This window comes from Parasteatoda tepidariorum, chromosome 2, assembly GCF_982258835.1.
Source record: "Parasteatoda tepidariorum strain Cologne lab strain chromosome 2, Ptep-v5.0, whole genome shotgun sequence".
NCBI lineage: Eukaryota > Metazoa > Arthropoda > Arachnida > Araneae > Theridiidae > Parasteatoda > Parasteatoda tepidariorum.
The window spans coordinates 109662185-109678898 of record NC_141756.1 but is presented as its reverse complement, the minus strand read 5'-3'; the positions used below and the strand labels follow the sequence as shown (position 1 = coordinate 109678898).

Here is a 16714-nt window from a genome sequence, read left to right as displayed (position 1 = left end):
TTTAAAATCCATATATTGCGATTCATATTAATGCATTTTAAAAATCAAGTGTTGTGAGTAGTCCTTTCGCAATTTAAAAGCCACACGATTCGTATTCACGCGATTTGAAAAACAAGCATCGAGTTTATTATTTACGCAATTTAAAAATCACACATGGCAATTCGTATTCAAGCAATTAAAAAATAACACATAGCAATTCGCATTCAGGCAATTAAAAAATAACACATCGCTATTTGTATTTCCGCCATTTAAAAACCCAGAAAGGAAGAACACCATCTAGGACAAATTCCAAAACTGATTATGTTATTTGCTCTAAGTTTAATACTACTCACAACAACAGCTTCTGTCGAAAGACAGTTTTCCAGAATGAATTTGGCCTGTTCAAAATTACAGAGTAGTCTTTAAATACAATCATTACATTTTCATTTAATGGCTCAAAAAATATCACATGATCAAGTATATAAAATTATCACAATATTCCAAAATTTTGCAAATTACAGTGTAACCATTAAGAAATTTTTTAAACCATTTTCTATCTTCTTGGAGCATTTTATATCATTTATGATTATATGCTGTGAAATGATTTGTATATCATTAAATTTTAACTGTATAAAAAAATTTAATCAAGATAAGTTTCGAAAAGTAATGTAAATTTTATTGATTGTGCATTAATTGTAAATAGTAAGTGTCATGTTAAAAATATATTCGTCATAAAAAAGTTGTAAACAAGTATGTTAATAGTTTTTTATTATTAAGGAATATAGTTCCTTAAAATTTAATGTGTTTTCTTTCTTTCTTTTTCTTCCCTCTCTTAGCTTCTTATTATTAATTTAAAATAAAAATGTCTGAAAGATAAAGTACATTCCCTAATAAATGCTAAATCTTATTTTCCACTTAAGGGGTTTTGTTTTAGTTTTAATCATTTTTAACCCTATAAACTTTCTTTAAATCAAAGTATTTAACTTGAATTTATATTAATGACCAGAACATTTATTTATTTGAAATTTAATTCCATGAAAAAAAAATTTAACGCTAAAATTTATGTTTAAATGGACTTTTGTATTTTGTAATGTGATAAAAAAAATTTCAATTTTTCCATAGTTTTTTAATTATTTCAATTTATCTAAATTTTTTCCGATAAATTTATTCTGATTTTCGAATTCTGTTTTCCTTAAGTAATCAGTTTTGCATTTTCTAATTTAAAACGTTTTAAAGTATTGTATTTTCTGCAAAGAGATTACAAGGTTAACCGACAAAAGGAATTTAGTGTTATATAAACAATGATGTTTATATAACAATCACCACCAACAATTGCTTTCAATATGTCGGTCTAAACACTTAGGCATGCGGCCCTTCATTGGTCAATCTACTGTGCATGTGGCCCTCCACTGAAAAAAGGTTGTGCACCCCTACCCTATATCTACCAAACACTAGTAGTGCAAAAGTTAATTGATTATTGATTGAAATTTTTTTTCTTATTTTCAATCTAATATTTGACAACCCAACAGAATATTTCACGTTTGTAAAATGATTGTTTTCAATGCAAAACTTTCTCACTGAATATTCATATAAAAAAAATTTTTGTTGCTAGAAAAACAACATGCATTGCAAACACTCAGTTGATTAAGTTACTCATTTATAAACACTAATGACTTTGCTGATATATTTATTCTTTGAAATTGTTTAATATTCTTTTATATTAATCAATTACATATATTATTATATTAAATAATGTATGCAAAAGAAATTATTGTTTTCTAATAAATAGAATTAAAAAAACAAAAGTGGGAATCAAGTGATATCATACCTGAGTAAGAAAACAGGAAGGAAAAAAAAACATTTATTTTTCCATCTTAATTTGTAAACCCAGCTTAAAGCTACAGTACTTGTAATTAATATTCTTACCCACTCCATCCTTAATATTAATTAATAAAGTAAGTGGTATTTAAGTAGCCCACATACACATAATCAGTAAATACTTTTATTTTTAAGTGAATCAAATAAGAGAATAACAAAAATATTGCTTTGGAAAAATTTCAAAACTGCATAAATATCAGTATCAAAACAAGTTTTTACAGTCGAACCTTGCTATAGTGAACCTGTCTGAACTCCCATTTAGATAATGCTATTTTAAACACTTATAACGAACAGCTGAGAAATTTTTAGTTTGGATATAGTGAACTCTAATTTCCTCTTCGCAGTTTTATTTTTCAGTCCTCCAACTTTAAAACGCTAATCTCAGTTTAGAAATTTTAAGGTGCATTAAACTCCTATTTCTACCAAATATGACTTCTGTGTTGCAGCTTGAAGTCCTACTTTAGAAGAAAACAACACGGACGCAGAATACATATCTTTTCTAGAAGCAATCATTTTGTTAGAAAATTCTTGGGAGGCAAGTGACACCAACAATTCACGACTGTTACCGACAGGCAAGGTCTTTTGAAGGATTTAGAAGAAAGACTGTAATATGGAGGATGAAAATGATAAAGGCAATTTATCTATCACTCTGTGACGAGAAAAGCAAGAAAGACATTTTCTCTAGAGATGTTTTAGAGCAATTTGAATGCTGCGATGATGAAGTTTGCTGCACATCTGGTACCTCTACCGATGATAACATTGTCTTCGAAATTAAACAAAAGAACGAAGAAGACTTATTAGAAGAAAATGAAACTTCAGCATCCTCAATCTTAAATAAAATAAACCGTGAATATATTTTTTTCTACAGAAAATGTGGATAATTTCTTTTACAAAATTCCAAATTTTAGCAAGAAGTTTCTTCTCTTTTAAGTTTGATTTATAATCTATTTAATTTGTTAATCATTTTTTAAAACAATAATGTAAAATTACAATCCTTATATTCAACTATCATATACTTGAAATATTTGGATATAGTGAACAATTGTTGGTGGACATATTACTGGGTCTGCATGGGTTCACTATAGAGATATTTCACTGTATATTCAATCAAATAATTCTTTGTTTAAAAAAAATTTTTTAACGAAGTTAAGAATACCAAAAATAAAATTTTAATAAAACATTTTCATTAGTACTTTATAATAACAAATGATTCTTTGAAATATTTCAAAATGAGAAGTTTTGAAGCAATCTAAACAAATAAAAAATAAGACAATGATTTACACATAATTCTAAAGCAAAGTAAGTAAATAAAAAACAAAAGAAAAATTCCTATATCAGTAGAACAGGTAATTCTATTGAATGCAAATAACAAAATGAATAGAAATAACAAACAAACTAGCATTTGTTTTAAGATCATTATCGTTATTTCTTATTGCACCAAAAGGCTTCCACGCATATTTAATGATTTGTAATGTATCAATTTTGTTTTATATAAGCTTATATCACTCTCTTTTTATTATTTAAACTCGTGACTATTTATGAGATCTTATGAACCATGCTAAAGCTTCCAGATTATTATTTTTTTTATTGATATAAAACACTTCCTAATAACAATTGAATTTTAATACTTTTTAAGATATTAATATAATTTGTAAATATTTTAGAAAGAAATCGTAACTGAAAGTCATTTTTTGAAACAGGCAAATTGATTTCGTAATTAGTACAAATTAAATGACAATTGGAAAATGCTGCCTGTTTGAAAACACATACAATTAAGAGTTTATGCTACTAAATGGTTAATAAAAAGAAATAACAACCAACAACACTTCATGATGATTTCCATGGATGTTAAACTACGTTGAAAAACATGGTTCACCATATTCTTTAAAACAAATGAGAATTAAACTAACTGAAAACTGTAATGGTTATTAAACCACATATAATCAAAAATAATGTTCAGTATTTTTAGCACTATTTATTAATGTACTAAAGGCATATGCAAAACACTAGAAATAGTGTGAAAATTTGATTGTAACATTTACTATAAAAATATGTAACAGTAAAAAAAAAGGGGGGGGAGAGCTAATTACAATACCCCAGAAGAGTGATTTTAACGAATTCTGATAGATTGTCAAATATTACTTAAAATTTGATAAAGTAATTTACTTACTGAGAAATATGTCTAGCATTTGGTGTAATTTGTTCCATACTTTTTGGTAACAAGGATCTAAATACTACCAGATATTTTTGGATAACAATAATATTGTATACATGCAAATTAAAAACTGCATAACACAACATAATGAAGCTTTAGAGCATAATACACAAATTATACACTTTTTTGGCCCGATTGAAAAAACTTTCCGCAAACTCAAAAATATAAAATGAAAGGAATGCACAAATTTTACTAAAAAAAACTTATTTCAAACATTACATTAAAAAAACTTATTGCAAGCTTAAAAATTCAACTTAGCGCAGAAACTTTTTGTCAAGATGAATGTAGATTTTAATGACACATTCACTAGAAATGGATTCACTGCACTAAATGTAAATACTCTAGATAAGATGATTAAATTGTAATGTAAAGCAAGTCTCATGTAAAAATAGAGAAAGCACAGTCTGATCGCCAAGCATCATGGAATTTGTGCTTATTCGTGAATGTGTGTTTTGCAAGGATAATTTTTTTTTCTTTGTATATTTTAAAAAAAGTTACGAAATTGGCATGGTTTTGGAGGAATTGTAACTACTATGATAAAAATTACTTGTACTTCATAATTTTAAAATTCCAATTAAATAGGAAAAGAACACTACTTTGAATATAAATTTTATCACTATTTTTTGAAAAATATAAATAAAAAAGTAGTTATTAACATGAGTTTTAAAAATGAGTAGCCTAAATTAAATAAATACTATAAATCGCTTAATAATTACTCTGACATGATTTATTTTAAACCACTTACCGCATAACACTCAAAAAGAGCTTTTTCAATTTAGTGCAGCGAGTTATCAGTGCCCGAATGCATCCACAACGGGCGTCTATTTTATGGCTAGATTAAAAATAAAACAATTATAGTTAAAGTAAAAATGGTAAAAAGAAATTTTTTTTTAAAACCAGACTAAATTATATATGAACAATAAATCAAAAACTTACCACCAACCAAGATCAATTTCAACTAGTTCATTGCAATGTTCAGCAAGTTCTGAGATACCCAGACAACTTAAAGATGAAGCTCTCCAAAAATCTAGTGTTTTTATTTGTCTAAATAAACAAAGAATAATACACTTAGATGTAAGAGGTAAATAACATAACAAATAGGTCAATTAAATAAATAAGCACAATCAATTACTGCCGTGAAACACCAAAATCTCGACATGTTTTTTCCCTAATATAAAATATGTTTATGAATTGAACATAACTTTGGCAATTATGAAATTAATTGTTATTATTTTTAACAATTTGTCAAATACCAAAAAATTAGATAATATAATTATAGTCTTTAGAAGCATGTCTTCCTAAGTATTTATAGTCAATTATTGCACTAAATCCTCAAGTAAAAATTAAATTATAAACAGGGTTCATACAGAGATCAGAAGAAATCCAAGGAGTCCAAAATTTTAAGGACTTATCAAAAATTTAAAAACTTTGTGTAAAAGATAACTAGAAATTTTTTTTTTAAATTAAAAAGCAGTTATTATAAGAAACTTGCAAATATGTATATTTTGCATATTTTTTCTCTAACCCTTTTGACATAAATTTTGACTTTGTCAAACTTCATCAAGAAAAATAAATAAAGTTATCACTTTTACACATAAATACATTTTTCAGTTTCAAATATTGTTATAAATCTTGCTAAAGTACAGATGTTAAAGATTAACATAAAAACCTAACAATCTTATATTTTCAGGGATGAGATTAGCCAAAAAGCAAAAAAGCTGAATTTCCACGATAGTAAATTTTACGCAAGCGTAACCCTTTAATAATAACAGTTTAAGGTAATAAATAATGTGTTGACATACAATTGTGTACTAATCTATCATTATATAAATGATTACATTGATACTTAACATTTTTTAGTGAAAGTAAAAATTACCACCTGAAAAAATAAATCTGGAAATTATATTTTTCCCCAGTTCACATAAGAGACAATTATTACTTGAAAAACTACCTGGTTTAGCAAATTAAAACTACTGAGAATATACATTAATATTTCATTTCTTTTAATAAATACTGTAATGTGATTTATAGCAAATATATCAGTAATAATCAGTAATCTTTTTCCCCCAAAACAAATTAAATTAAATCTCTTTTTAAGTTATTGCTTTTGTTCGCTATATCTTTTATGTTTTCTACATTTAGTCGTTAGTCCATCTTCAAACATCTTGTGACAAATCCTATTTTTTCTTCTTTGCAAGCACAGAATGTAAGTTTTGAATATATTCCCTTCCAGTTTCTCTGATGTTGTAACACTTACATATACGAATAATCGTCGTTAGAAAAACAGTCACCTTTATAGTAACTAATTAAAAAAAAATTTACTTCTTACAAGAATCGCGATAGTTGATCTTAAAATTGCGTGAATATGAATAACAATTATGGGTTTTGAAATCACATGAATATGAAACTAGATATATGATTTTGAAAATGAGAAAATACATACAGGGATATAGAATTTTTAAAACGTGTAAATACAAATCACGATTCATAATTTTTAGATCCCGTAAATACGAATCATGATGCGTAATTTTTAGATTGCATAAATAAGAATTATGATGCATAATTTTTAGAATGAGAATCCCAATGCCTTATTTTAAAATCACGTATAAATACGAAAATCAATGTTTGATATTATAAACCGCATGAGCAAATCAAGACATTGAATTTTAAACTTGCGAGAATCGCTACATAGGTTTTTAAAAAGGTGTAAATACGAATCACAATATCGTATTCAAATATTAATTCAATTTTCAAATATTAATTCATTAAATAAATTTAATAATTTTAGTTTTATATGATTGTAAATTGTAATTATTTAATCAAAAATAACATATTTTAAAGATAACATCAGTGATAATTTCTAACTTATAGCTGTATATGAACAAAAAAATAGTCATCAGCATAATGATAGAAGTTTGGGTTGTCGTCAGCATAATATTAATAAGTCTGGGTTGTCATCAGCATAAAATTAATAAGTTTGGGTTGTCATCAGCATAAAATTATTTTCGGGTTGTCATCAGCATAATACTAAAAGTTTGGGTTGTCATCAGCATAAAATTAAGTTTGGGTTGTCATCAGCATAATATTAATAAGTTTGGGCTGTCATCAGCATAAAATTAATAAGTTTGGGTTGTCATCAGCATAAAATTATTTTTGGGTTGTCATCAGCATAATACTAAAAGTTTGGGTTGTCATCAGCATAAAAATTAAGTTTGGGCTGTCATCAGCATAAAAATTATTTTTGGGTTGTCATCAGCATAATATTAATAAGTTTGGGTTGTCATCAGCATAAAATTAATAAGTTTGGGTTGTCATCAGCATAATATTAATAAGTCTGGGTTGTCATCAGCATAAAATTTTTTTTGGGTTGTCATCAGCATAATATTAAAAGTTTGGGTTGTCATCAGCATAATATTAATAAGTTTGGGTTGTCATCAGCATAAAATTAATAAGTTTGGGTTGTCATCAGCATAAAATTAAGTTTGGGTTGTCATCAGCATAATATTAATAAGTTTGGGCTGTCATCAGCATAAAATTAATAAGTTTGGGTTGTCATCAGCATAAAATTAAGTTTGGGTTGTCATCAGCATAATATTAATAAGTTTGGGCTGTCATCAGCATAAAATTAATAAGTTTGGGTTGTCATCAGCATAAAATTATTTTTGGGTTGTCATCAGCATAAAATTATTTTTGGATTGTCATCAGCATAATACTAAAAGTTTGGGTTGTCATCAGCATAAAATTAAGTTTGGGCTGTCATCAGCATAAAAAAGTTTTTTTGGGTTGTCATCAGCATAAAATTAATAAGTTTGGGTTGTCATCAGCATAATATTAATTTGATTTTGTCAGTTCCCCTTGCCTACTGCCTAAATAGAACTTTCAATTAAATTTTTTTCCAAAAAACATTTTTTTCTGCAAAGCTCTAAGAAATTAACACTAAGCATTTAGAATTTCTTTGAAAACACAATTATAGATTTGGCATCTTGGAGCAATTACTGAAAGGCTGTCAAATGACTTAACTCTTGACAGGCCAACATAAAGTTGTCCATGACTAAAAACTTGACTACATCTTTAACAGTTATTATTGCACTTGATCTCTGCAATCTCATAACATTCCTCAATACTTTCTTTCTATACAAAAATTGCTATTTTAGTTTGAAAAATTACATGACAATCAGCAACTGTTTAGATAATTGTTTCGTATTTGATAAGAATTTTGCATTTCATAGCATAAATAACAGCAATTATAAATAAAATTTTGATGATGAGTTAATTAACTCTTTTTCCCCAAAAATTTTTTTTTAATTAAATCCCTTTTTAAGTGATTGCTTTTGTTTGCTGTATCTTTTATGTTTGTTATATTTAGTCGTTAGTCCATCTTCAAACATCTTGTGACAAATCCTTTTTTTTTGTTCTTTGCAAGCACAGAATGTAAGATTATTCGTATATGTAAGATATACGAATAATCGTCGTTAGAAAAACAGTCACCTTTATAGTAACTAATTAAAAAAAAATTTACTTCTTACAAGAATCGCGATAGTTGATCTTAAAATTGCGTGAATATAAATAACAATTATGGATTTTGAAATCACATGAATATGAAACTAGATATACGATTTTGAAAATGAGAAAATACAAACTGGGATATAGAATTTTTAAAACGCGTAAATACAAATCACGATTCATAATTTTTAGATTGCGTAAATACGAATCATGATGCGTAATTTTTAGATAGCATAAATAAGAATTATGATGCATAGCTTTTAGAATGCGTGAATGCGAATCTCAATGCCTTATTTTAAAATCACGTATAAATACGAAAATCAATGTTTGATATTATAAACCACATGAGCAAATCAACACATTGAATTTTAAACTTGCGTCAATACGAATCGCTACATAGGTTTTTAAAAAGACGTAAATACGAATCACAATATCGGATTTTTAAATCTCGTAAATAAATCGCAACACGCAAATATGAAAAGATATGTTTGATATTAAAATCGTGTGAATAAGAATCGAGATATTAGCAGATTCCAGGCTTGGGACCTCTGAAAGGCTTGTCAGAAGCAGCGTCGTTTGAACTACGAAAATCGGATCCATCTGGAGGGCGGGTAAAAAATTCGGAAAATCTTATCTGCTGCGTGTAAAGGGGAGAAAATAGGTAAAATAAGTAAAAATGAGAAAGGATTGGTAGCTATGTAGTTTGAATTTTCTGTTCCTTTTTGAAAATCGGTGAATTTTCTGAAAAAGCAGAATACTAATTTAAAAAAATGAAATTTTTAGAAAATCTGAATTTTTGATAAAAAAGCTGAAATTTAAAAGATAAAAGTGAAAAAAGCGGAAATCCGCTAAAAAACGGAAAAATCTCATCCCTGATTTTTAAATTTGAATACACAAAAAAATTTAAGGCATTTTATAATAAAAATATATAAATAATAATAAATAATTATCACGGTATAAATAATTGATATCCTTTTAAACATTTCTCAATTTTTTACAGTAAAACCGCAACGTAATAAAATGGGCAAATATCTGACAGAAAATTAAAATAATAACTAAATATGGAAAAATAAATTTAATGATGTAATGTAATTATACTGTGAAGGGTAAGTTAAGTGATAAAAAAATAGAAATTAAAACATTTTCAAATAAATGAAATAAAAGTTACAGAGAGGGTTAATTACTTTCTATCAGAGGCAATTGCTCGAGCGACTTCATTGAATGAATCTATGTTGGTACAACTTCCTAAAAAGAGATGCTCTAACGGGACACACCTAGATACAAAAATGATGAACATGAAATACGGGAATACAGCAAATAAAATACAATACAGAAAACACAACAGAAAGATTTTCGTTGGCGGCTATGCAGGATTTTGAAATTTTTATTCAAAACATATTTTCTCAGTTTTTTAAAGCAGTATTAATAATGTTTCATTTAAACATTTGAAATTACTTACAAGGAGGAAAAAAAACCTTAAGATTATTTAAATTTATTTCTCAAACTTACACATTTTAATTTCCCCCAAATGTCCCTTAAATATAAATTTTTCTGAAGAAATAAAACAAACATTGATTGTTATTAATATCCTGCAAATATGCCATTCTCTTAATCTCATAGGTATATTAAATAATTATTCTATAGTTATGTTTCCTAAATGAGTTAAGTTCTCCATTAATGTTTCCCAAATGTCCTGTAAATTTGTTTTCTGAATATGTAATTAATTTGATAAAACATATAAATTTTCATTAATACACAAGTATATCTTTCGCTTCAACTCATAAGTATATTTAAAAATTACTCAATAATATTTCTCAATTCTCTATTATAAGTATATTTAGCAATTTTTTTTTTTTTTTTTGTAATAAATATTGATTGTAATGTTCTTGCATTTCCTGTAAATTTGTTTCCCTAATATACTTTTTTTTTCTTTTGATAAAATATATTTGTTGTAATTAATATAATGGCTACTTATATAGCTTTTTGCAACTTAATATACCCATCAATTACCTTTGAGTTCATAGCTATAAATGTTATAAATTATTCATAATCATTTCTTTTAATTTATATATAAAAGCACTTGTGAAAACAATAATAAAATATGTAAAATTTGCAGAAAACTATTTAACAAGGTTCATATTCAGAGAGAATAAAGAAAAATTTCCTTACTTTTCCTGATCAACTTAAATGAAATTCTAGTTTTTTTGTTGTTGTTTGTTTTGAATCAAAATTTTAATAAAAATGTAAATTATATTTAGTGCAAAAAAATAAACATAATATTGTAACAATATATAATAACAAACATTCAAAAAATGAAATGAAAAGTAAATTAAAAATGTACCACAGTGAAATGATTAAAATGTAATGATTCCAAAGATTGATTTAAATACTCTGATTTCCTAAAAATAAAACAATAATCAATTTAAATACATTTATGCAAAAATCAATGATTAAGACAATTTGTTATGATTTAAATTTTGAGAACAAAACTTATAACTCTCTCTAAAGGAAAAAAAAATATCTTAAGTTTTTAAACAAACTTAGAATTATTTACAAAAGATAAAATAAAAGTAATTCAACTCCCAATTATTAACTCTTAATTAACAACCTAAATCTGCTTACTATGTTACCTTAATGCTTACTAAAAAAGCTACGTATTTGTGAAAAATCTATTCATAACTTTGTGATTAAGTAAAAATAAGATTTTCTTTTTGAGAAAAAAGAAACATACCTTTTAAGGAATTTTTGTTTTAAATTATGAATTAGAGTTAGTAGATTTTTTTGAAAGAACCATTTTGGTACTAAAAATTTAGCAAAGGATCTGTTTTAACGATAAACTATTTTATAAAGAGTTTTCTTACATAAAAAAATAAGGGAAGTGTCCATTAACAGACTCAAACTTCCCCTAAAATGACTCCTGATTACATAATGACCTCCTGTTAAATTTTGAATTGAATGCAATCATCACATTAAATTGCAAAACTGAGAAATTATTATGAGCATAAAAAAATGGATAAAAAATATCCCTTTACTTTAAAAATTTGATATTTCATTAAAATTAGTAATTGGGTTCAATATTTTATTAATGAAAATTTTTTTTATAATAATTTTGGGAACAAACAAAACTTTTGAGTAACGAAACATTTTAGACAAAAGTAAATTACTAGAGGAGAGAGAGCTAAAGTGGACATATTGAATAACTATTTTATTTATTGGTCAAATCTCCTTTGTCTTGCTTTGTTTGCAGTTGTTTAATTACACTATCAGGGTGCATAGCGAAATCTTTCAACAAAAAATAAGCACCTTTTAAGTACTTTTTAAGCACTCAGAAATCATTTTTAAGCACTATATACGTTAACAAAATGCAAAATAGTTTTCAAAGACTTTACATGATCGTGATAAAATAACTAGTTTCTGACAAAGAACTCTTTTTCTTGATTATATTAGCCATTAAAAAAAGATCCAAGAGGTTTTTCGGTTCGATATCAGAGGGTGGGAAATGAAGCCTGTGAAATTGAGAATACCTTGCAAAATGCAGCAGAGTTGCATGTGAGAGTAAAAGTATCTTACCGAACCCAGCTCAGCAGACGCACATGGACTCGCAAGAATTTCATCAAACCTGTAAAATGATTGGCGCTTTCATGCGCTATAGATCGACGAAAAGCCAAAATAGATTGTGGTTGAACGAATTGTGAAAACGTTGAATAGACAAAGTGAAAAGCACACTTTGGCATAATATGCGACGAAATTTGAGATGGTAAAGAAAAAAATCTCATTTTGGAAAAAGGAAAATTAAGAACTTTTTAAAAACACCCAATGAAAAAAGTACCTTTAAGGGCTTTTAAAAAACGAAAATCGAAAATAAGTATATTTAAGCACTTTTTAAAAAAGCTATGCACCATGACTATGAATATTTTAGTAGAAATTGGAAAAGAATGTTTTTAAGGTGCAAATTAACAGTTAAATTTTCTCTTTACTTTTTTATCAACATATTTTGTTTTCAGATTTTAAACTGAGGGTGACAATGTTTTAAATGATACTGTTTTTTACCCATTTTAATATAAACTTTTGCTCTGTATATTTCTGATCAATCAGAATTAAGCATAAACAAACATATGTCTAGGTAGGGCTAGTTCGGACATGCTTTAGGTGGTGAATTTTTTCATTTAAAAGTTAGCAACTTTAGTTTATTTTAAATAGCAATGATATCAGATCAATATTAATAAATTGGAACTTCTTACGAGCACTGATTCAATTAGAGTTAAAGACTTTGTGCTAATCACTTTTGTGCATTGTTGAAACAGTGTTGTGCACGAATGCTCTATTATGTTATGTTTCTCGAAAAACGCTTAGAGTTATTTTATAACTGTGTATGTGCAGAAAAAATTATTCATTGTTTCCCCCATAATTTTGTAGAGAATCGTATTTGGTAACTAATGAAAATTTTCAATTTGAAAATCTTGAAAAAATTTTAACAGAGAGAATTAAGCACCTAAATAAAAAAGCACGTAAAAGGGTTTTTAAAAACAAAAATCAAAAATAAGCACTGTTAGTACTTATTAAAAATGCTCTGTACGCTGAATTCTTAAGAAAGAAATCTTGCTATAGTTCGTATATAGTATAGTTAACCATAAATTTTAACTTTTTTCAGAATTAAAAACAAAACAAACAAATAAACACATTTCAAGAGAAGAAATGGTTACTTAACTTCCATTGCCAGTAACTGGTAGAACTACCAGGACTGCATCTGAATATACATTTAAAGGCGATATTTCAATTTTTTTGATTAAATAAAAAATTTGAAATTATTATCAAACAAACCAAATTAAAAAATGGTTTTAAGTGCATTGATTTGCATTTAAAAGGTCTTTTTTATAGTGAAATGCTCAATTACAAATTAGTATTTTAATTCATTTAAGTCAATATTTATTCTCCAATAAGACTTAGATTGAAATTAATTTCATTTTTGATTTAAATAAACTTTTTTGATTTGTAATAAATGACTACTTAACAAATTATCAAGTTTGTCTACATTAGTTCGTAGCTTTTCCCAACCAGCCTCGTGTAATGGGGCCTAGTGTGGACAAAAACTATCGCTTATAAAAAAATCATATGGAAAAACTAAATAACTTTTTAATTTCAGATATAAACCAGATTGTAGTAAATCGTCAACATTATTCTTAAAAAAAACATTTGACAAGTGAAAAATGTATATATTATATCTATATCCATACAGATAATCATATATGTCCTTCTCCCATATATGATCTCTCTAATCAATTAACCATTTTATTCCATGATCATTTAATTCTTAATATCAATTATTTTTTAACTAAAATGTTAGTTTAATTAAAATTTTTGAAAAGACAAATTTAAATATCCTCAAATTTGTTCCCGCTTATGCTTAAAATATTAAAGAATTCATTATATTTATTCTAAATTCATTTTTTATTAAAATGTGGATTGATTTATTAATTTTTTTCCTTCATAATAATAAGTACTGAAATTTCTGAAAATCACAAATCCAGTAGGACAGATAAAAAGCCTTATACTTTGTGAAATTAGGGAAGAGACCCAAGATAAAAATTTCAGGAATGGAAATTTTTATTTGTCGAATAAGGAAGAGGAAAATTAAGAAGTGGTGAGGTTCTGTCGTTGACTGTTTTAAACCAAGATGAAAAACTTGGATTAGTGAACGTTTCCCAAATCCAAGGATTGTGGTACTGGCGTAAAATTAAAAAAGTACACTAACACCATTAGCATTCCAGTGATAATGCAACAGTGAAACAGACACCATCGGCGGTAGTGATAAAGTGGCATCATCTGAATAGAACTGAATTATAAATTTGCAGAAAAGAAAGTCAAATTTAAGTTTGCCCTTCTATTCGGTGGAATTCAAGAGATCTGTGACTCGATTTCTGAAGGCAGGGTTTGTAACCAGAAAGCTTGAATCGATCGTAAAATGTAAGAGTGTTGGTATGTCCCATTGCGCTCTAACACTATTTTAAAAACATAGTTCTTAGAATGTGGGGACAGAAGTTTTAAGTTTTTATAAATCATACAGATCCATCACTGCTTCTTTATCTCCAGAAATGATAATGAAGAAAAGCAGAATCTCGATATTCTATCAAGTGATCATCTATTTCGCCATTGATTTTATTATTTCTTAATATTTTACATAACTACAAACAAAAGCATGAAAGTCCACATAGGGCAGAAAATTCCGGGTTTTGAGTTAAAGTTACGTACCCTCCCCCCCTCAGCTTTTATTGTCCAATCTTCTTTTCTCTAAAATTTTTGTGCTGATGAACCCTGATTACAGTAATTAGTAATCATAAATAAGCTATAGCTGTAAATCAATCTTTTCATGTTTAGTCTATTGCGTAAATAAAGTAAACTTACTTTATAATGGAAATAATTGATGATTTATCGATGAGAGAGCGATATAAAGCTAGGTGATTCAAGTGTTTTATTTCAGAAATATATCTAAAACCAATTTGAGTCAAGTCCTTCGACCGGCAAGAATTCAATTCAAGTTCTGAAACAGAGATGTAAATTTGATTTCCAAGACATATACATCTGAAATTACACATATACAGTTGAATTTAAATATATTAAATGAAACTTTATTTAATTTCATTCAATTTAAATTGTAGGTATTCTATAATATAGACAAGCATTTAGATGAAAAAAAAACATTTTATACAATGAAGTATTGAAGTATATAAAAAATATTGAAGTTTTAAAAATATTATAAATATAGAAAAATATTATAATTATTGAAGTATATAAAAAATGGTTTTTAGTAAATGGTGTTAGTAACAACTAGTTAATATATATTCTGACAAGCTAGAGTACTCAAGTTTTATTGAAACATTTGTGCTGAGTAACAATTAAACTTTCAATTGCTTCCTGTTCATTAAAAGCAGGATTTATTGTGATATTATCATCAAAAGAAATTTATAATCAAAAGTCTGACTAGTTAAAGTAATTAAATTTTAACTGGACCTCTGTGCTGGATGACATCACAAATTTTAATCATCATTTCCTGACTGCGAAAAGCAAAATTTGTCGTCAAAGGAATTTTATCATAAAACAAAATTCCGATCATTTTCCCATTAGCTAAAGTTATCAAATCTCAATTGGAGAACTGCCAAAAATACAAGCTTCAATCCTTGCCAAAATGAAGTCTCGAATAAGAATTTATCGTCAGTTAAAATTTCGACTAACTGGAAGGCACAAATTTCAGTTGGAATTCAGTGCCTGAAGTTACAATCATAATTTCATTTATTTTTCATGTAAAAAAATTACCAGACAAAATTAAAAAAGAAAATAATTTACTGAATTTTTTTTTATAAAGAATTTTTTTTTTAAGTACACACAAAGAATGGTTCTATTTTTTGTAAATAGTATCTTTCTTTTTGGGTGAGACTTGGAGAAACAAAAACAAATTTTTTTCTTTTTTTTTTGTCCACTTGCAAAACGTTTGTAATTTTTTATTTATTATGTTAATTGTTGTTGGTACCTATTTTACAGGATTTTTTTACATGCTATGAGAAAAAGAGAATAAAAATTTCAATTTTGCTCTACACATATGAAACAAGATAGAAAAATAAAACCTTCAAAACTGATTCAATTCAAAAGTATCATTAATCAAAGGAAAAGTATTATTAATCAAAGGATTCTCTCAAAAGTATTATCAATTATTTTTTGAATTATCAAATTCAAAATAAAAATTTATCATGTATTAAAAAAATTAGAGATTTCAAAGTAATATCGTGATATTGGTTTTAAAGTATTGTATAAGACTCCTGCATATTTAACATTTGTCCAACGTCATCATCATCATATTTGGCTAGACAGCCCAGGGTGGGCCAGTGCCTTCCTTTGAATTCGAATCCACTTCTCTCCACTTTTGACACTTGTTCGCCAGTTTTTCTCCTTTAGAGTAAGGAAATCAGTCTCAACTAAATCTAGCCATCTCAGCCTGGGTCTACCTCTTTTCCTGTTCGTTAGGGGTTTGTGTAATAGGATTTTCTTTAAATTTGAGTCATCATTCCTTCTGAAAAAGTGAGCTGCCCAGTTCATTCGATTTATTTTAATGAATTTCACAATATCTGGCTCTCTGTAGATTTTATA

General features: G+C 26.8%; 1 protein-coding gene across 2 annotated transcripts in view; it reads right to left on the bottom strand.

Moving 5' to 3' along the window:
• LOC107451113 (F box and leucine-rich-repeat gene 4) overlaps positions 1-16714 on the bottom strand; it is a 37766-nt gene that overhangs the window by 5065 nt on the left and 15987 nt on the right. For both annotated transcript variants that reach the window (XM_087158024.1, XM_087158025.1), the window contains 4 exons: positions 14978-15113; positions 9760-9849; positions 5009-5116; positions 4818-4904 (listed from right to left, as the gene is read on the bottom strand). In XM_087158024.1, the coding sequence (XP_087014150.1) occupies positions 4818-4904; positions 5009-5116; positions 9760-9849; positions 14978-15113 (421 nt within the window). The remainder of the gene's footprint in view (positions 1-4817; positions 4905-5008; positions 5117-9759; positions 9850-14977; positions 15114-16714) is intronic.